This window comes from Nelumbo nucifera, chromosome 5 (genome assembly GCF_055504915.1).
Source record: "Nelumbo nucifera cultivar China Antique chromosome 5, China Antique-T2T, whole genome shotgun sequence".
In the NCBI taxonomy this organism is placed as follows: domain Eukaryota; kingdom Viridiplantae; phylum Streptophyta; class Magnoliopsida; order Proteales; family Nelumbonaceae; genus Nelumbo; species Nelumbo nucifera.
Window position 1 is genome coordinate 62,761,286 of NC_142653.1, and position 22,144 is coordinate 62,783,429.

The following is a 22,144-nucleotide window of genomic DNA, read 5'->3' on the forward strand; positions in this document are numbered from 1 at the left end:
GCAAGTAGGGCATTGGGCTATAAACTACTAACAACCTTCTTCATCCCTGTCCAAAACAAATGTTGACTTACCCTTCGGTAGGTCCGGAGTATTCCAGAATGGCCTCCTAAGGACGAACAATGAAATAGCTGCTACAACTCCGGAAAGAACTGTGAATGAGCTGCAATTACTAGACGACCCTTAAAAAAGAGATCTGGGCCCACTAAACGAAACCCAGGGGCCGTGGTGGGGTCCATTTTAAGTTTTTGAGCAAGCTTCTAAAGGGCTTCATTCTGATGGGCTTCTTCCTTTAGCTTGGATGGTAAGGGAAAATTGGGCCTGGACTCGCTCAACATGGTCACTTCATGGGTGTGGGATAGAGCATCCGTTGCTTTGTTTATTGGGCTAGGCTTGTACTCTACTTTGTAGTCAAACCCCAACAACTTATACAACCATTTCTGCTGCTCCGGGCTGTGCATTGGCTGCTTTAATAGGTGTTTGAGGCTCTGGTGGTCTGTATGGATTACAAAGGTTTGGCCTAATAGATAGGATTTCCATTTCAATACTGAGAGGACAATTGCCATCAACTCTTTGTCATAGGTAGATTTTGATTGGGCCTGGGGAGATAGCACTTTATTGAAGTAGGCAATGGGCTTGCCAGCATGCCAGGAACCCCTTGAGAGCCCAGATGGAATTGGGTGTAGGCCAGTTCATCACCGCTGCAATCTTGTTGGGTCAGCTCTAACTTGACCTTGAGAGACAATATAGGTAGTGCACCTCAGTTTGGCCAAATAGGCATTTTCTTTCCTTAGCATAAAGCTGGTGTTGCCTTAAAACCCCCAAAGTAATATTCATGTGTTGTAAATGGGATTCCCAACTATCACTATACACCAAAATGTCATAAAAAAATACGGGGATAAACTGCTGAAGGTAAGGCCGGAATATGTCATTCATTAGGGCTTGGAAGGTAAACGGTGTGTTGGTTAATCCAAAGGGCATAACTAGGAATTTGTAGTGCCCGTCATGAGTTCGGAACACAGATCTAGCTTTGAGAACACAGTGGCAGCCTCCAATTCATCCAACAACTCATCTATCACTGGTGTGGGAAATTTGTCCTTCACGGTGATGCGGTTCAAGACGTGGTGATCCACGCATAACCTTTACGTGCCATCCTTTTTTTTTACTAATAGGACAGGATAGGAAAAAGGGCTGGAGCTGGGCTGTATCATTCCCTTTTGCCTCAAGTCGGTTACAATTTTCTCGGTCTCAAACTTTTGAAAATGGGGGTATCGGTATAGTTTCACATTGGTTGGCCCAGCCCTGGCATGAGGGGGATCTTATGGTCTATGTCCCACTTTGGAGGAAGGCCTGTGGGCTCTTGGAAAACATCTCGGTAAGTCTGTAACCCCCTTTGTAAGTTCAGTGGGGTTCATTCCTAGGCCCATTGGGCCTAGCTGACTGTGAAGGGTTGGACTAACTGGTTCCATTCCCAAATAGAGAATGACCGGGGGGGGGGAGAAGTGGTGGTCTATTTGAGGGTTAGTCTCAATTCTTCTCGTAGTTAGGCCCAATTGCAGGTAACTGGGCCCAATTGTCGTAGCCATTGGATGCCCAGAATCACATCGGGCCCCATCAATTCCAGTGGATATAGATTGGCTTGAAGTTGGTGCCCCTGCACCTTGATCCTCACAACTTTGCATATTCCATCACAACTTAGTTTCTGTCCATTGGCCACATGGATCAAGAAGGGGGGCACGGGTTCCACTGCTAAGTGGAGCTGGTCGACCAACTATTTTGATACAAAATTCAGAACTCACGATATCCACTAATATAGCCACTTGATTACCCCCAATCACCGCCCCAAGTCTCATGGTGCAAGGTGAGGAAGAACTGGTCAGAGCATGGAGAGAGTCTGGTTCCTTCTCTACATATTCCTCGACCACCACAACACCACTAGGGTCCGGTCTTCAACGGTGAGACCCCCTTCCTTGGTGTCATTTGGTTCCAATAGAAATAATTGTGGCTTTTTGCAACGATGCCCGGGTCCAAAATTTTCGTCGCAGTTATTAGCAGAGCCCATTCTCATGACATGATTGCATCTCTGCCCGGGTAAGATGCCTAAAGGGTAAACCATTTGGTCCAATCAGTTTGGGAGGGATCGGTTCAGTTTTGGTTGGAGGGGTCTTGAGGATGGGTCCGGTCTGGCTCAGCTTAGCAACCTACTTAACCGATTGCAGGGCCTTCACTTCATATCTGATCTCATCCCTTAGCCCCCCCCCCACTAGCGCTGATTCAGGCCACACTAGAAGCCAACCTCACGAACTCATTCTAATACTCCCTCACTGTTTGCACTTGTTTTAGTCTAGATAGAGCTTCGTCAAAGGTCTCAAACCCCGATGGTGCAAAACGGTGACATATGGCCTTTGTAAATTTGGGGGTTAGAACATCGGTACCACTGTAGCCACTGGATGGCCTCCCCTTAAAAATGGATCAAAGCATTGGTGCCCAGGGATTTCATATATCTCAAAGAATTTCTTTGCTCTAAATATCTAGGAGATAGGGTCCTCACTTGAAAACTTGGGAAACACCGGTTTGGCCTCCCTTCTGAATCTAGCTCCTGTGTGTGAGTGGCTGGAATGGCTTGAACCTTTGCTATCCCCTTCGTGCTAGTTGAAGTGAGTCGACTTCTAGTATTGGCTGGCCACCACCGAAATGGAGTCCTTCAGCTTCTTTAGCTCTCCGAACACCTTGTGAAGTTCTTCGATCTTGTCAATGCGACCTTCCATAGCTGACGATCTAGTGTTCATCATCTTGCTGCCGCTTGCAATGGCTCTGATACCACTTTGATGGGATTGCCCACTGCTAGAGGTCTCTTCGAGGGAGACCTAACCTCCTAACGATAGAAGAAGAAGAGGGAAATGAAATAAGCTAGGTCTGCCTTATTCCTTTATTCTCAAATATTTATAGTATTCACAAGGAATTCACGAGACATGTGCATGGTACTATTCACTGTTGATGTGTCTTCGATATCATTGGGCTTGGCTGCTTGTGGGCCTCAAATGACAAGTTGGGCTCAACCTTTAGCTGGCTGATGATCTGGTCCTGGGCCTGTTGGAAGGGTTTAGAATCCATCATATGGATGGACGAACCATGCTAAATGGCTTGGTGAAGTTTCAAAAATTTTTTTAACCCTTTCGGGAATTGATTTTTCGGTGAATTTGAAAACTGAATTTTCTGGATCAATCTTGCACTGAACCGGAGCAGATTCGAAACCAAATTGAAAGGAGATTATACTTGATATGAAGACCATAAATCACAGCTCCCAAGGTGGAAGTTCACGCCCAATATCAGTCCCAAAATTGGGCTTCAATTGAATATGGCTCAGCTATGGGAGAAATTGATTCAACAACTATGATTTCAGCAAATCTGCTATCCAATTGGCTTGGATTGAGTGGAATGAGTGAGCCTGAATTTCTTAAATGTTTTTCTTGCAAGAACACAGAAGAAAACTGATAGAAATCAGTTCTTGAAAGCCTAGGTCAAAATAGGGTTTCTTGAGAGACAAGAGAGAAGAGGAGAGAACAAGAAAGTGGAGTGAGAGTCCAAGAATGGTTCACCCCCACTTCTCTCTTTAATCTAGTAGAAGATCAAGACTGTAATCAGTCTTGAATCCTAATAGGTTTTAGGTTTACAAAACAGAAGAAAAGTGAGAGAAAATGAGAGAGAATAAAAGAGAAACAGGAGAATACAAGTGGTTGAAAGGAGGGACGGGTTCTTACTGATCTGCCGCCACCACTTTCTTATTATTTATAGGTTATGTTTAGTACTTACTAATAAATAAAGTAAATAAAAGCTGAAATAAATAACAACTGAATTAACAAACTGACTCAAACTGACACTACTATAACTGGAACAAATAACTACACATGCTGTCCTACGAACACAGTGGGGACCATTGCAGTGGGGCCCACATCAATGTTCTCTACACTCCCCCACAAGTTGGGAGTGGATATCTATCATTCCCAACTTGGATAGGTCTGTCTCTAACTTCTTCCTTGGTACGGCCTTGGTGAGGATATCCGCGAGCTGCATATTAGATGTGATGTACAGGAGACACACTGCGATATTTTTAGTTCTGTCATGCTGCACTGGGTTGTGGGCTATATTAATAGTTGCCTGATTATCACAATACAGCATTAAGGGTTTTTCATAGTCAATACCCAACTCTTCAAGTAGTGACCTCAGCCACAAGATTTCAGCCACTCCATTAGCCATCAAATCTCATAGTTGTAATTTGAAACCCGGTTTCAGATACACTACCATAACTGTGGTTTCCAAAACTACTTTCTCCCTGACCCTTAAACTCCATCTTTGATAAAGATTCAGTGGCTACAAACTGTTAGAGTCACTATACCAGAAAATAGAGTCAAACAAGCAAGTCTGAAAACTGATCCGAAACCAACACAAATATGATCTGATCTGATCCGAAATCTGATCTGAAACCAACCCAAAACTGATCTGAAATCAATCGCCTATCACAGTATAGGCAAGGAATCAACTCAAATCTGATCTGAAATCAATCGGCATGCACAGTACCAGGCAGCCTGTCAATCTGAGATGCTATTTTCTGAAATCACTACTATGGGGCCCACTGCTGCGAGAGCAAAATTAGGGTTTCAACTGTGGGTCTGAAATAAGTGCTCAGCTGCACTCTCCAAGCAGTCCGCACAAGTGGGACTTGTCGTAGGGCAACACGAAACCCTAAAAACTAATCACCTCTGAGAGGGAAAGGATTCAGCCCAACAGTCAAACCCTAGAAACAGACTTAAACACAGTTCGGCAAGTCAAACCCTAGAAACAAATTTGAACATAGTTCGGCCCCTACTTCTAGATAGGTCCAACCTATCTCGACTGATTGCAGTCTCTGAAACTCAATAAAAAAAACTTACTTATGTACCTCGGTTTACTGTCTTCTAGGGTTACTTGAACCCTAACCTTCGCTGCTTCTTCCTGATTACCAACTCTTTGCAAGCTGGGACAAGTCTTCAACTGCTGCGAACCTCTCCTGGTAATCTCCAAGATTCAGCCACCGAATACTTCAAAGCTTCCAGCCCTAGCTAGTCCTCATGTGGTCGGCTGGACTAGACACACATGAGAAGCCCTAGATAGGCTCTGATACTAAGTAGAAGATCAAGACTGTAATCAGTCTTGAATCCTAATAGGTTTTAGGTTTACAAAACAGAAGAAAAGTGAGAGAAAAGGAGAGAGAATAGAAGAGAAACAGGAGAACACAAGTGGTTGAAAGGAGGGACGGATTCTTACTGATCTGCCGCCGCCACTTTCTTATTATTTATAGGTTATGTTTAGTACATAATGGAAAGGACACATCTGCCCTTAGTACTTACATAATAAATAAAGTAAATAAAAGCTGAAATAAATAACAACCGAATTAACAAACTGACTCAAACTGACACTACTATAACTGGAACAAATAACTACACATGCTGTCCTACAAACACAGTGGGGACCACTGCAGTGGGGCCCACATCAGTGTTCTCTACAAATCTCTATATGGTGCAAACTCCTAATCTTATTAGGAGTTGATCCAAATTTGATTTGGATCAGAACTTTTCTTTTCTTAATTGATAAACATAATCCTCTTAAGAGGATAAGTGCTCCATACCAGATCCATACCCAGTTTTGACACAAATCAAGTTGTCATTTGACAACTTAACTAGTCATATTAGTAATGGGCCTTAGGCCCATTTCTCTTGGTCACGTTCCTAAGTGTTGCATGGCCACTTTGAGCCTGATATTGTATGGCGTGGGACCCCACAAAGGTCTCACACAAATCCATGAGGGTTTGGCCCCACCTCTAAAAGAGATTGGGCTGAATTCATTACTTAGGGCAGTGAACCCCTAAGCCAATCAACATGGGCTCAGTCTGGGCCCAACATTTACACCTAAATGATCATTGGATTCAGCCACCCTATGAAGACACACGGATAATGCATTTATGTGAGATAAAGCCCATCAGGTAATCAGCCTTGTAATGGTCTCTTATACTTAATTTCTTGGCCCATAATGGTTAGAACACTACCCAACAGGGAAGGACTTCTCCCCTGGCTGCAAGGTGCAATGTCACACTCTCTGCTCGGATGCATCCCGATATTAAAACCTTTTGTAAACCTTTTTGTTAAAATAATAATATAATATATAAATATATTTTGCAAAACTAGATTTCAAACACATGTGAAATCCACTGCCGACAGTTTAGGTTTCCATTAGAGAGAGTGTAAACCCTGATATTCACTTTGTCTGACAAAGGGGTTGATCTTATCACTATGATCACCCACTCAAGTAATTTCCCAAATTGTCCTAACATGCCCAGATATTTGACCCTTGATGGATCTCATTGGTTGGCACATCAAAGGCAGTCTAGTCCACTACTTAGTAGTATTATAATCAGGTTTGGGGTTATGTGCAACTTTCCAGTTTTGCCCATCTATCTCCAAGGTCTAGGGCATAATTGGAAATTGGTTCGGGTTCAGTGTTTCTTCCAAACAACCATTGTTTGTGCTTTGGATCTAACCCTAGCAGCTGTGACAAGCTGCTCCAACTATTTGGCAGCACACCAATGTCAGTCTTGTCAAGATAAACTCTCAAAGTCTTTCCAATGGCTGATAACATTCTAAACTAACACGAGTCTCATAAGTGTCCAGTTTAAGGGGTAATACACAAAAAATATACCAATATAAATATGAAACAATAATGTATTTTATTCATTTACAAATAATTGTTCATGTACATCAATTTGATTAGAGTTAAGGGCATACACTATCTAACAGGGCCGTCACTTGGGCCAGGAGCTCAACACGTCCCATTGAGACCCAGTAGCCCCAACTACCATCCTAATCCCATATACACTTTTTATCAACACAAACTGGCTGCCCAAGTCTCTTACTCTCTATTTGTCACTACCCAATAACTATATGCCTCCTTGGGTGTCCATTGAGCTTGAGATCTTAACTCCTTTCATTTTTCTTTTATCCCATAGAATGTTGCTGTAGCTCCATAGGCCTGCATTATTATTTGATAGGCAATTCAAAGTTATGCATGAATTGCCTTCCACCAAGATGTCTTCAAAGTTTAATGACCTAGTTAGCTTTAAACCCTTGGTGTAAAGTCCTCATAGATTTCAAAATCTTATAAATCTGCTACAACAGGTACTATGGTATGCTAATTAATTTATTCTTGCTTCTCAAATCAGGGAATCCTGTCACACGATGGGCATCTGTAGCTTTTGGTGCTGGAGTGGGTATTGGATCAGCATACAACGAATGTTGTCATAAATTGGAAGGTTCACCAACGTTGGTGTCTCCTATAATTTTAGAGGCTGCTACTGTGCAGGTAATGTTAGGATTAATTTGTACCATTTTGTTACAATACTTAAACAAAAGTTTTGCAGATACCGGTTAGCTTTCTATCTGCATTTTTTGTGCCATCTTGTATTGTAATTTGTAATAGGGCCATTGATTGGTGCAATGGTAAGACCTTAGGCTGGCAAGTATGATAAAATGGGTTTGAGCCTGAGAGTGACTACTTCATGCAAGAAATTGGCATAGGTTAGGTCCTTAACCAGTCCACCCCTCCCAAAACATTTGATAGCTGGGACCATCAGTGGGTGATGGCCCTTTTTTGTTTTGTTTTATCGTTTTGTAGAAATTTATTGGTCATCTATTAAGGTCCATTTTTTACTGAAAAGTAGCTTGGTTTTCTGTCTTATACTGAAATATTAAGTTTTAATAAACTTGATTTTAAAATACATGCCCACATTTGAATGTGCAGACTAAGGTGGGGTTCAGTTGTTTTCAAAATCAGGTGTGGTGTGATTGAGAATTGTTGTTTTGAACTATTGGTATCACTTGAGGGTATTTATCCTGTGGTATGGTTGTGTTTTGAACCATGCAACTTCAAAGAGTGTTTTTACAGCCTGTGGTATGGTTGAAAAAGCATTAGGCCCCACTCCAAAATAATAATCATTATCATGTCTTACCATATTTGATGAAATCATGCTATATAAGCAAAAAGAAAATGATATTTTCAAGTTTCTGGGTCTGAAACACATAAATTTAAGTATTCAGAAGGCGGGAGGATTGCTGGGTCTAGAACCAGCAATTTGTGGTTCTAGAACCACAAACCTTGCCAAAGAACACTTTTAACTGTCGTGTGTTCCAGTGCCAATTGTAAAACAACACACTATGGTATGAATACCCATAAAGTCTTCATGTTTGTCTCTGGTAAAACTTATTTAATCCTGGAAGCCTCTTTGAGTCTTTTCTCTAAAGTGGGTTTTAGGTAATGACGGCTATGTGGTAATGATGGTGACATGGTAAAGTGGAGGAGGTGATGGAGGAGTGACCAAGAGGAGAGAAGCTGGAGGAGAATTTTTTGCCAGTGACGAGGTGGAGAAGAGTGCTGCTTGTGGAAAAGAAGAGATTTATCCGTGAAGAAATCGGTGGAGGCTCAGCAGTTAAAATCAGAGAAGATAAGAGGTCGTTGATAGTTCTAGGCAGGGAGGGGGTGAGTTGGTTCAGAGGTTTCCTCAATGGCACAATCTATGCCATCACTAAGGCTGGGTGGAAGGGAGAGCTGGTCCTATCCAAGAAAAGGTTCTCGGTGGAGAAGAAATTCAATAACAGGGGTGCCTTCGTCCAGTTAACTGAAATCTTTGGGAATGGCAAAAAGCAAGTAGTTTGCATCCCTGGAGCGAAGGCTAAGCAAGGCTGGATTCAAGTTGCTGAAGCTTTAGAAGACTTCGAACATAGGAGATGGTTGCTTGAAAGGAAATCGAACAGTCCTGTTACTGTTCACGAAACTTCAGCTTCAAAAAATATCTCTTTTTCACATTATGGGGAGGAGAGGGTAGAAGAGACCAGAGGAGTGACTGCAGCTATTGCTTGCCCAAAGTTACTGTTAGAAGGAGGTTTGGAGGACTGGGGGAAAAGGAAGGTACTAAGATTAGAAAAGAGGGTGGGCGATTGGAGCGGAGTACTTGATGACATTATGAAGGTGTTCCCTGCAGTAGAAAGGGCTATCTTGGTTCTGTTTGGGTGGACAGCAGCTATTGTTGACCTTGGTTGCAGGTTTGCTGTTTGAGGAAGCGACCAGAGCACAGACTCGCAAAGGTTGGGCGATGCTGGAGAACTGGAATCCGTCTTGCAATGAGCTCGAATGGGAGGAAGAAGTGCTGCAAATAAAGTTGGTAGGGCTCCTGTTCAATCTATGGAAGCAAGAGATTTTCTCCCAAGTGGTGTCTCTCTGTGGGGGATCGCTGGTAGCGATGAACACCTCATCCCTCAGAGCGGCCAGGATCAAAGTGAAATGCCCCAAACCAGATCAGATTCCAAGGTCAATGGAGATTTTCTCTGAAGGGCGCTGGCAAAGAGCTTGGTTAGTGCTGGAAGCTGAATTGTTGCTGTGGGAGAAAAGTAGGGAGGAAGAAGATGATGATGAGGTGTCAAGTTGGGTGCCAAGTGGACTAATGGAAGGGGATTCTTTTAAATCACCTATTGCCCCTTTTTTGGAAGGAGGACAGTCGAATAGAATTTCGCTCGGCTTCAACTTGCCTTTAAAGTTGAGTATTCAAAATTTTTTGAATTTAAGGGGCTGGATGAACTGAGAGGTGGGTCATCCTATGTGGAAGCATTAAGAAAAGGGTCTAAAGAAGTGACAACAGCTGAACTGGGTTCGAACCGCCAAACTCATTCGCATGTTAAGAACACCCCATGTGCTGTCTTATTGGGCACGTGCAGGCGTGTTTGTGAGTGGTTGGGGGACAATAGATTCGGTTTATCGTCATCCCCTTTGATCTTTGACAATTAAATAGAAGTGTCTTCCTCCAAGCTGAATTGGGCGAAGCGATACAAACCTAATCCTTGCTATGACGGGGCCAAAACAGAATGGAAGGAAGTGGAAGAAGATGATCGGTAGGTTGATTGTGAAGATTCTAGTGATGACCTGTCCTCTGAAGACGAGTCAAGCATTGGTAGCGTTAAAGGCACAGTTCAGATCTGTTTGGAGAACGAGGATGACCTTCAATTAGCTCCTCTCTTTGATGAAGGAAAGGTTGCCGCCGATTTCAACTTGGGCCTACAAAGTGGGGGCCATCTCCACTCAACAAAAGACTTAGAAGGTGAAGTGTGGCTATTCCCAGGGAGCGGATTAAAGAACCTTCCTACGAGTCAGGAGAGGAATAGATATTTCCAAAGGGATAAGGATTACAGGCTAAACGAGCTACAAAGACAAGACAAGCAGTTGGTGTTTCGGTAGGGGAACTGGGAAATTGTAGAGAATTTGTTGGTAGGGGGAAAAGCTCCAGATTTGGTTAATTCGACTACAATTTTGGTACCTTCCCAAGATGTTAGAATTGAGAACAGGGGTGTGGTGAGTCAATGACAAAGCTGGGATATTGAAGCTTCTTCTACTCCGATGCTTGCTTTGTCTGCCCCATAGTTGTCAAGACGACTAGGTGACTTTTAGAGGTCGCCTCACCTAATGTCAATATGGTTTTCATATTATGATAGGGTACTGCCTACCTAAGGGTTCCTTCGAGGGGAAACCGACATATAATTGTAGTTGGCCGTTACACTGCAAATTCTAACAACTTAGTTGGTTACGATTTCTTTGATCATAGAGTTGGTTGTGATTCTCTCGTTTGTGGTCTGGATATGCTCTGATGTAGGACGAGGGTTCTTCTTTCGTGTGTAAACCACCGTAAACGGTGGTCATGGGCTATTAGCATAACAGGCTAGGCTTGGGCCGGTCCTTGGGTTCTCATCATCTCCTCCCTCTTTCAGAGCGACCTTGGCCTCGAGGCTGAGATTGGAGAACTGAGTTTGCAACTCTCAATAAAGCTCCCAAGTGGCATCTGTTGTAGGTAGCCCATCCCACTCTACTAGAGCCTCCTGGATGACCCACTTCCCTTTCTTAATCCACCTGAAGTCCGTAATGCTTTTGGGCTTAGTAACTAGACCACTGATGCTTAATAACTAGACCTCCAGCATCAGTGAATGTGGGTAATGTTGGGCTGACGATGGACTGTGGACTGGTGCATTTCTTGAGCAAGGATTCATGGAAGATTGGGTGAAGGTGGGTGGTGGGGGGAAGCTCCAATTTATAAGCAACCTGACCAATTCTTTCCAAAACCTTGTAAGGGCCGAAGTAATGGGGCCCCAATTTTGGCCAGGCCCTCATTGTGACTGAGACTTGACGGAAGTGTTGAAGCTTCAGGTAAACATATTCCCCGACCTGATACTCCATCTCTCGATGCTTCTTGTCATAGTAACGCTTCATCCTTTGTTGGGCTCGGTTCAGGTTGAACTTAAGCTCCTGTAGCACTTCATCTTTGTTGATCAATTGTGTCTCCATGGCAGCCACACTGGTGGACCCCACTTCGTATGGAAGAATGGCGGGGGGATCCCTTCCATACACGACCTTGAAGGGAGTCATGGCTGTTGCCCCTTGGTAAATAGAGTTGTACCAATACTCGGCCCAAGGTAACTACTGGACCCATTGTCGTGGTCTATCCCCTGTAAAACATCTCAAATATGTCTCCAAGCACTTATTTACCACCTCAGTTTGGTTGTCGGATTGTGGATGATAGCTGGTGGACCGATATAGCTTAGTCCCCTGGAGTCAGAAATACTCCCTCCAAGACTCTCTAAGGAAGGCTGGATCCCAATCCGAAACAATCGACTTGGGAGTTCCATGTAACTTGGCCACATCTCTAATAAAAACTTCAGCAACCATTGCAGCTGTGTAAGGGTGTGGAAGTGCTGAGAAGTGCGCATACTTGGTAAGGCGATCAACGACCACCATTATAACTAAATGTCTGTTGGACTTGGGCAACCCCGTAATGAAGTCCATAGAGATTTCTTCCCACACCTGTGTGGGTATTTTGAGAGGCTGCATCAATCCGGGAGGTTCTTGGGAATCATACTTCTGCTACTGGCAAATGGAACAAGCAGCCACATATTGTTGGACCCTCTTTCTCTTACCAGCCCAATAGTAGTGTGAGGACAACCGTTTATAAGTCCTTAGTACTCCAGACTGCTCCCCTTGTGGTGAGTCATGAAATAGTTGTAAGAGAGCAGTAATGTGTTGGGAGGAGGAAGGCAACACGTACCGTCCCTTGTATAGCAGATCTGGGCCCTTCATGGTGTATCTTGGTACGGCGGCTGGGTCTTGCTGACAATGGGCCCATATTTGGGCCAACTCTGGTGCCTCACGGGCTTCCAATCTGATTGCTTCAAATAATGGGTGAATGGGTTGGGAGCCCGTCAATTGATGTAACTCGATTACCCTGGAGAGGACATCTGCTGCCTTATTAGTGGGCCCAGGTCTGTATTCAATAGAGTAGTCATACCCAAGAAGCTTTGAGATCCATTTTTGTTGGTCCTCTGTGTGGACCCGTTGCTCTAACAAGAACTTGAGTCTCCTCTGGTCTGTTCTAATGATGAAATGCCGGCCCAATAAATAGGCCCGCCATTTTTGGATGGCCAAGGCAACAGCCATAAGTTCCTTTACATAAGCAAAATAATTTTGGGTCTGGGCTGTCAAGGCCTTACTGTAATAGGCAAGGGGCTTCCCTTTTTGCATCAAAACTGCACCTAAGCCAGTACCCAAGGCATCACACTCTAGCACAAAAGTCTCATTGAAATCTGGTAGGGCCAGAACGGATGGTGTGGATATGGCCCTCTTCATGTTTTCAAAGGCCTGATGAGCTTCGGGTCCATAGATAAAGGAGTCCCACTTCAATAGCTGAGTTAATGGGGCTGCCATCAACCCGTATCCAGGAATAAAACGCCTGTAATAGCTTGTGAGACTGAGAAAACCTCTGAGAGCCTTCACCGTAATGGGAGTGGGCCAGGCTTGATTACAGGAAATCGTCTTTGGGTCGGCCATAACCTGCCCTTCTGTGACTATATAGCCTAAATAATGGACTCTGGTCTGGCTGAATATGCATTTGTTCAATTTGGCATAGAACCCGTTCTCTCGCAACACCTCCAGAGTTCTTTCAGGATGCTGCGTGGACCAATCACAGCTGTATACCAGAATGTCATCAAAGAACACCAGTATGAAATGCCTTGGAAAAGGCCTAAATATGTCATTCATAATGGACTGAAAAGTAGAAGGCGCATTGGTTAGTCCGAACGACATAACCTGGAATTCATAATGACCATTGTGGGTGCGAAAGGCCGTCTTGGGTACGTCTTCTGGGTTTTAGAAGGGGAACCAGGGATTCAGATCTAAACAGCCTTTCGTCACTTCATATCTTGCAAGGTGTCTGCTTGGACCCTTAAAAGGTGGATTCATGTATTTGGACCCCCTCTTCTTCTAGTATTTTTTCCTGTGCTTCCTTCTTTAGAGCTTTAACAGTTACTGATTTTGTTGGGCAGACCTTTCCTTTTAAAGAAGTTTGGGGTAAACCGATTCCACCTAGGGTTGGGGCTTTTTTTCGGGAAGCCTCCTTGGGAAGGATTAGCACTGGGGATCTCCTTCAAAGAAAGAAGCCTTTTTGGTGCTTATTTCCTAACTGGTGTGTTCTCTGTAAAGCTGATGGTGAGTCCTGCTTTCACTTACTAATTTCCTGTCCTTTTGTCTCTTCTGTTTGGGAATGGTTTCTCTTTGTTTGGTTATAGATGGATTCCTCCACCAAATGTTCAAAGCCTTTTTGGTCCTGCCACGGGTAGCTGTACAAAGAAAAGTGGGAAGGATTTATGGAGATATACAAGGGCTGTAGTATGTTGGACAGTTTGGGAGGAAAGAAATCAAAGAACTTTTGCTGATAAGGAAAGATCCAAAGAGGCAACAATTGAAGTAATTACGACAAGGGTAATATATTGGGTGAAATCTCTGAAGTTATTTGAAGACATAACCACTTCAGCCTTGTTGAACAACTGGAAGGAAGTGGCCTGTTCAGCTCCTGACAAGATTGTCACTTTACCTCAATGGACTCCTCCAGATCCCGGCTTTATAAAGCTGAAATTTGATGGAAGCAGTGAAGGGAACCCTGGCCCTTCAGGCATTGGAGAGGTTTTTAGGAATGAGATTGGTGAAATTATTGCTACATTTTCAGGCTCAGTTGGGGAAGGAGATTCACTTCGAACTGAAGTTTTGGTTGTCTTGGAAGGTGCCAAAAAGGCTAAGGAGCTTAATGTAGAAAGGTTAATAATTGAGGGAGACTCGAAGCTAGCATTAGATTGGCTACAAAAGGAGGAGAGGAGCATGTGGAGCTACCTGAATGTAAAAAGAACTTTCAAGAGGTTGACTTGTGATATGACAGTGAAATTACAATTCCTTTGCAGATGCACTGGCCAAACAAGGGGTGGGAAGAAATCAGTTGTTCTGGGCTAATTTGTAATCTTTCATTTTCCTTGGGGGAGTTAACAAAGTTTATCTCCCCTACCATTGTACTTTTCCTTCATTTTTCATTAATGAAATGAATCTGTTATTGATAAAAAAAAGACTGGCGAGTGAGAAGAGAAGACAGAGAGATCGATGACTGAGAAGAGTTTCCATTGTTAAGACTGACGACTGAGAAGAGAAGATAGAAAAGTCCGACTACTGAGAAGAGAAGACAGAGAAGACTGACCAAGTCGTCCAGGACCTCCAGGTAAGTTTATCTTCTTCTTCTTCTTTAAGTCGTCTTGTGCTCCTATATTTTTTTTACATTTTTTTAAGAAGTATTGTTTGGAACAAAACAAGGGCTCCAGCGCGTCCTCCTTCAAATGGTCCTATTACTCTTTTATTTTCTTAGTTTTGTTTAAATACTTTTGGGAACAAAACTGGGGCTCCGCCCCCTTCTACTTCTGCAACAAGGCTGCACCTCAACTTTCTAAATTTTTTCCTGTACTTTTGCGATGTGTTTGTGATGCCATTTTTATGTTTTTATATGAAATTTATAGTTAGTTACTCATTTGAATGGTTTTATTGCTAACAGGTAGTATATTGGTATGTTGGTTAGTACAAAAAACCAATAAAGTAGTTTAGGAGAAGTAGGGATCTTTAGAATTTATGCTTTCAGATTCCATCACCTACTAGGTGCCCTGACAACCATGGTCTTCCCCTCTATCAAACTCCAGTAACCTCTCTAACTCTGTGGGTTTAGGTTTTGGTACTAATCCTTCTTCTTTTGGTTCTACAGATATTTCAGCTCCCATCCATGACACTGATATGCTTTTGGATTGGAAGTGCCTATAGAAAAGGAGTTAGATGAATGTTTAGGAGAAGAACTTCCTGATAAGGTACTAGTGGAAGACAAGGAAGGAGGGTTGGTTGTTCTGGAGACTAGGGAGAATAGGTTGTAGGAAACCGAAGAAGTTGTGGCTTTGGGTTCGGATGGGGAATTAGGGCTTGCAAAAGAGAATTAGTCTGAGGAGAGACCAAGAGGGGAGGAGCTAGGGAAAGGACAAGTGAGAGAGAAGGAAGAAACCAATGAGGTTGAAAGGAATACAGGAAGTGGGGAAACCCAGAATGTAAAGGATCCGGTGATGGATCTGGCCGACAAGGTGGGTTTGAAAATGGAGAAAGTTAAGGGAAACCTCAAAATAAATTGGCCAAAAATAAGGGAGGCAAGAGGAGAAGAAAATTGAATGAAGTGGAGAAACTTATTAATAATGTGGAAGGAGATAAGGAGTTCAGTGCTAGAGGAGGTAGGAGGAAGGGGGGATTATGGGGGGGTGATTAGGGTCAGTTCTTGTTGTGATTTTGAAGATCATCAATTGGAATGGAAAGGGGATTGGGAGTGCCACGAAAAAGAGAGCAGTTAAAGAGGTTTTGAGGAAGGAAAGACCAGATTTTGTGCTGATCCAAGAATAAAAATTCAGGTGGTTGATAGGAAATGGATGAGAAGCATTTGGGGAGAGGAATATAAATTGGAGTTTAACTCTTTCTTGGGGTGCTTTGGGGGGAATAATAACAATCTGGAAAGAAGAGGCGGTTCAATGTATGGAAAAGTTAGTGGTTAAATTCTCAGTGTCTATCAGGTTAACGAACTTGCAAGATGGGTTTGAATGGGTTCTCACAAATGTCTATGGGCCAACTTCTTATAGAGAAAGGAGTAACCTATGGGAAGAGCTAGGGGATATTACGGGTCTATGGGAAGGGCCTTGGTGTATTGGGGGAGATTTCAATGTTATAAGATTTGTGGGTGGGTCAATTGGAGGAAGGCAAAGGGTTACATCAAGCATAAGGAAGTTTAATTCCTTTATTGAGGAATTCTAGTTGAGAGATTTTCAATTGGGACAATCTTGTTTTACTTGGTCAAACCTCCAAGAAAACCCCATTTTGTCCAAGATAGATAGGTTTCTAGTTTCTCTAGATTGGGAAGAACATTGGACAGGTCTAGCTGGGAGAAATCTACGTAGAATCACCTCAGACCACTGGCCCATTTGTTTGTTCCAGAGAAGCAGTGAGAGTGGCCCAATCCCTTTCAGGTTTGAAAACATGTGGCTCACTCATTTAGATTTCAAAGAGAAGGTTAAGGTTTGGTGGAATAGCCTGGAACAAACATCATTGTGGTATGGCCAAAAATTCCTAAAAAAGCTTCAGTTGCTCGAAAATAAATTAGAAAGTGGAATAGGGAGAAGTTTGGAAGCTTGAAGGAGAAAAAAGTTGATTTGGTTTCCAAAATTGAGGTAATTGATAGCAAGGAAGTGGTGGGTTCTCTTGGTGTGGGTGATAGGGAGTTGAGGTGGTCTTTGAAGAAGGAGCTTGGGGAAACTTTGCTAAGAGAAGAAATAAGTTGGAAGCAAAAATCAAGAGAGAAATGGATAAAAGAATGGGATGGTAACCCAAAATTTTTCCATGCCGTCGCAAATGGAAGGAGAAGGAAGAGCTTGATTAGCTCTTTAATGGTGGGGAAAATGAGGTTATAGACTAGATAGAGATTGCAAAGGCTTTTTCGGAGCATTTCAGGTCTATTTATAGAAGGCCTCTAAATGAAAGGTGGTCGACTAGAGGGTTAGATTGGGAGACTTTGGGGGCAATGCAAGTGCAATTTTTGGAGAGAAGGTTTGAAGAGGATGAGATCAAGGAAGCAATTTTCTCTATGAATAGATCAAAAGATCCAGGGCCCAATGGATTCACAATGGCATTTTTTCAAGATTGATGGGACATAATTAAGGAGATCTCCTCGTTAGATAAGTGTATGCCTTTAGCTCTAATCAGTTGGAGGCCGATTTTGGGACAGATTTTAGACGTGAACTACCACTCTAGGAGCTGCGTTTTGTGGTCTCCATATAAGGTATGATCAATTTTAATTTGGGTTTTAAATTTGGTCCAGTTCAGTGCAATATCGATCCAGAAATTTCAGATTTCAAAATTACCAGGAAATCGGTTCCTATGTTGGGTTAGAAAATTTTTGTAAATTCAGCCAGCCAACAAACCTGGTTTGGCCTTGTCAAACCTGATTTCTAATCCTTCCAACACTCCTCAGGGTGTTTAGTGAATTCTATAGAAGAGGGGTAATCAGCCCGGGGATGAATTCTACTTATTTAGCGTTGACCCCAAAGAAGAACAATGCTATCTGGCCTAGTGATTTTAGGCCCATTAGCCTAGTCACCAATATTTACAAGATAGCAAAAGTGTTGTCTTTAAGGATTAAGAATGTGATCCCCCCTTTGATTTTGCAGTCTCAAGGGGCGTTTGTCCAGGATAGGCAGGATCATTGATCAAATTTTTATTGCTAATGAATGTGTGGACGCTCAAAAAAGATTGAAGAGAACGGGAGTGGCAATCAAATTGGACTTGGAGAAAGCCTATGATTTGGTGGATTGGAATTTCTTATTTGATATTATGAGGTGTGGTTTTGGATATCTGTGGTGTAGATGGATAAAGGGTTTCTTGCAGTCTAGTCACTACTCAATCATTGTTAATGGGATGGTGTGTGATTTCTTTGAGGGATTTTATGGACTTAAGGGTGGCCCCCTCTCTCCCTTTCTATTCACTTTGGTTGCTGAAGTTCTAAGCAAATTGTTTACAGCTTTTAGGGGCTGGTCAGTAGGGAGAGATAATATTTTGATCACTCACTTGCAGTTTGCAGACAATGTTCTAATTTTTTGTGATGGAGACTGTAGTGAAGGGGTGGAAAACTTGAGGATTAACTGGTCTAAGAGCCTAGTGGTTGGAACCATCATTGAAGAGAATCTATTGAGGAGCATGGCAGATTCCCTAGGTTGTGATAAAGGAGATTGACCAATGAAATACTTAGGTTTACCCTTAGGAGATAACCCTAGATCAGCTAGTTTTTGGTCCCTAGTGGTGGAGAGGGTTGAGAAGAGATCAGTTGGGTTGAAGAGGAACTATATCTCGATGGGGGGGGGGGGAGATATTAACCCTTATTAAGTCTACCCTAGCAAATCTTCCAGTGACATGTTAGTGTTTAGAATGCCACAGGAGATAGTGAGAAAAGTTGCAAAAACCATGAGGGATTTTCTTTGGGAGCCTAGGGAAAAAAAGAAGGATCACTTGGTTAAATGGGAAAAGGTGATGAAATTGAAACCAGGTGGGATGAGAATCGGTAATGTTAAGTTGAAAAATCAGGCTTTACTCAGCAAATGGTTGTGGAGATTTCCCAATGAAAGTGAGAAGCTATGGCACAAGGTTGTGGAAAGTATTCATAGCAAATCAAGCAATGGATGTGATGATGGGCATCTTCGTAGAGCTACCTTGGCTCCCCCTGGAAGGCCATCCATGATTTTCTTCCTACCTTCTTACACCATATCAGGTATGATTTGGCATCTGGTCAGAAAATCAGGTTCTAGGAGGATGTGTGGATCAGGGATACTCCTTTAGGTGACAGGTTTCCTTCTCTTTTTGCCCTTTCCAGGTTTAAAGGTAAGCCTATTTCTAACTTCCTAGACCAGCATCACCTTTCTTCAGGACTGAACTGGAATTTTAGCTTCATTAGGAACCTTAGAGAATCTGAACTTTCTATTGGTGACTGAACATTTGAGCTTGTTGAATTCAGTTTTCTTCAGTGAAGGTGGTTCGGATTCTAGAGTCTGGGGTTCTAACTCTAATGGGTTGTTCTCTTGTAAGTCCTTACATTCTTTGGTAGCCACCTCTAAAATCAGTGCTTTCTGTTGGGAAGTGTTTCATGGTTACATAAACACCTTTGATTTACTCCAAGGAAAAAAACCAAATTGGTGTTTCATGGTCTGTTTAACCCTATTGGCATTAGCTGTACAAAAAAAGAGGGGTGGGACTTTGTGGAGATGCACTAGAGCAGCACTACCTTGCACTGTATGGGAGGAAAGAAATGCAAGAATTTGTGAAGAAAAGGAAGCTTTGGTAGAAACAATTACCTTGAGGGTGGCACATTAGGCAAAGAGTCTGAAGCTGTTCTCAAATTTCAAGATTGAAGATTTCTTCAGAGCTTGGGGTGTTATTGCTGCATCCTCAACTACAAGACAAAGATCTGTTGAGGCTTGGTCTCCTCCAATAATTGGCTGGAAGAAACTGAATTTTGATGGGAGCTGTTTGGGTAATCTGGGCCCCTCAGGTATGGGGAGGCCACTAGGAATGAAGAGGGGAATATAATTGCTTTATACTCATGCCATGTGGAGCAAGGTGATGTGGCAAGACAGTTTTTTGCTGCAGTTTATGGGGTTGAGAAGGCAAAAGAACTGGATATTAGTAGGTTGATTATTGAGGGAGATTTGAAAACTGTGGTTTAAGTGGCTGGGTAAGGGGGAGGGACTGGCTTGGCATTCGAGGAATGATTTTGGAAATTCAAATGGCTGTCACAGGATATGTCAATCCGAGTGAGATGGGTGAGAACTGCTAACAGCTTGGTAGATAGCCTAGCCAAACAAGGGGTACATAGAGCACATATGTTTTGGGCTCAAGTGTAATTTGTATTGGGATAGCTCCTAAAGCTGGTTTCTTTCACAACTTGTTGTAATCCTGATTTCTTTTAATTAATGAAATCTTTTTCTGTGTTTCTGATCCAAAAAAATGGTGACATGGTAAAAGCTATTGATGGCGGTGATTCAGGTTTCAGGGTTGTCTGAGGTGAAGATGCGAGCCTGTTAGGGTAAGGGACAGAACTGGTGGAGGTCTGAGAGAAAGCTAACAAGGAGATGAGATGGTCTGTGATTTTGTAGGGTTTCAGAGGCCAGAGAGGTGCAGGTTATATTGGTTCAAGTAGTGGGCAAAGAGCAGACAATGCCCAGGTTGGCTGGAACACAGTACTGTCTAAACAAGGGGAAGGAAAAGGACGGAAGATCTCCTTCACTGAGTTAGAAGAGTGGAATGGATGACAGAGGAAGATGTGAAATGGAGAATGAGCTTGAACCAGTGGTGTGTGGAGGTGAATAGAGAAGGAAGTGAAAGAAGGCTCTCTTAAAGGCATGCTTGGTAGGGAACACCACTTCAAAACTATCGACTGAGTAGCTTCAGGCTTGGGCTAAGAGGAGATGGATGCTAGAGGTTGGAGTGAGGACAAGGAAGGTACTAGAATCATGACTATTATTTGTTTTCCTCAACAAGGAAGAGGTGAGAAGGGTCTGGACTCTGGTGATAGGAATGTTAAGGGCAATATTCTCCACCTTGTTTGGACTTGTGCAAGTAAGGCTGGAATTCGATCGTCAGGAATTTATATTGGGTTAACATATTTGGTCTACCACTTCATTTTTGGAGGTGTGGTGAAATAGATAGGGGAGGTGTGTGGTGGCTATGTTGAAATGGATAATTCCCAACATGAGTATCGGTGTGTGTAGATATTTTAATCATTGGTCTAAGTTAGTTGCTCAAGCAAGGTCATGATTCAACAGTTAGGCTCAACTTGAGAGAAATTAAGCATTATGTGAGATGGGTATTTTTTTTCCCTTTCAGTTTTCATTATAAATAATAGTAATGGGTTAAAAGCCCTACTTTTTTGTCTCCCATATTGGCTTATTTCCTTCTCTCTCTCTCTCTCTCTCTCTCTCTCTCTGAGCTTAACTGTGATGCAATTACTCTCTCTGCTTGATCTAGAGGGATAGTATCTAGGTGTTGCAGTGCAAATTGCCATTGATTCAATTGCAGGATGGCCATTATCGCTCATCCAGTTTTTATTGTGGGTCTTTGCCTTGATCAATTGTCAGCTTGTTTGTCATGGTGATTATTAGTTTTCTTGGTGCTCGGTAGGAGTCCATCCTGGGCATGTTGCTTTCTTAACTTTAGTGTATATTGCATTTCTCTCTTGTTCCTTGATAAATAACTTATGCGTATGAAAACATATAAACTCTGCTGTTGAATTATTACAACCACCAAGCTCACAAATTTAACGGAGTCGATTGACTGGATATTTTTAAAGCAACCAGAAATGCACTTGATATTTGTGTTTGTGGATGATTTATGAACACGGGTTATTAATCGTTGCTTTCTTCCTTCCAGCACGAACAGGACTGAGATAAGAGGCTGGTGGAGTAACTCCAGAGCTGTCGGCGTTTGTCAATTCATGTAGTTTTATTTTGTTCATCTTGAGAATGTCGGATTTTTTAATGGGTTCTGTCCGGGTACCCTGATGGGTCAACCGTCACTGAATATGCCTAGAAAGGTCTTACATACCCTAGCCCTCTTTTAAAGGGAAAAAACAAAACTGTATCCTGAATGTCCAAGTTAAGCGCCCCAAATTTAGAATGCATTTTGGGGTATTTTACGCAAGTTTTAAAGCATTGAGCCATCGATACATATATCGGCCTATACAGTCCAATTGTATTTTTTTTGTTAAAACGGTCCAATACGTATTAGATCTAGAATAACAGACACTTGGCATAATAGGAAAATAGGAGTTTCGAAAAAGTTATTTAGCATCGACACGGTATCAATGAGTGTATCTCTATGTATCACATTCTTGTGAATGGAAGTTGGTTGAAATTTTGTCAATGAGCGTGTATCATGCATCACATGCTTGTGAATGGACGTTGGTTTAATTTTTAGGGTGTTTTAGTGTTTTAATCCTTCTAACACCATCCAGACACGACCCCTCTCCCTTTCAAAAGAAAAAAAAAAAATCCATGCAAGGTATAATTACTCTGTCATTATTTCTCATGCATCTAAGCTATTTTTTAATTAAAACTTGCATTTATAATTACTACTTAATAATGTAATTTAA

The 22,144-nt window shown here is 42.5% G+C and overlaps 1 protein-coding gene across 1 annotated transcript in view; it reads left to right on the top strand.

The window, feature by feature from the left end:
• LOC104589037 (MICOS complex subunit MIC10-like) overlaps positions 1–21,915 on the top strand; it is a 28,361-nt gene extending 6,446 nt beyond the window's left edge. Inside the window, exons 2-3 of the mRNA XM_010247216.3 lie at positions 7,250–7,389; positions 21,424–21,915. Of these exons, the coding sequence (XP_010245518.1) occupies positions 7,250–7,389; positions 21,424–21,438 (155 nt within the window). The 3' untranslated portion in view covers positions 21,439–21,915. The remainder of the gene's footprint in view (positions 1–7,249; positions 7,390–21,423) is intronic.
• The last annotated feature ends 229 nt before the right edge of the window (positions 21,916–22,144 follow it).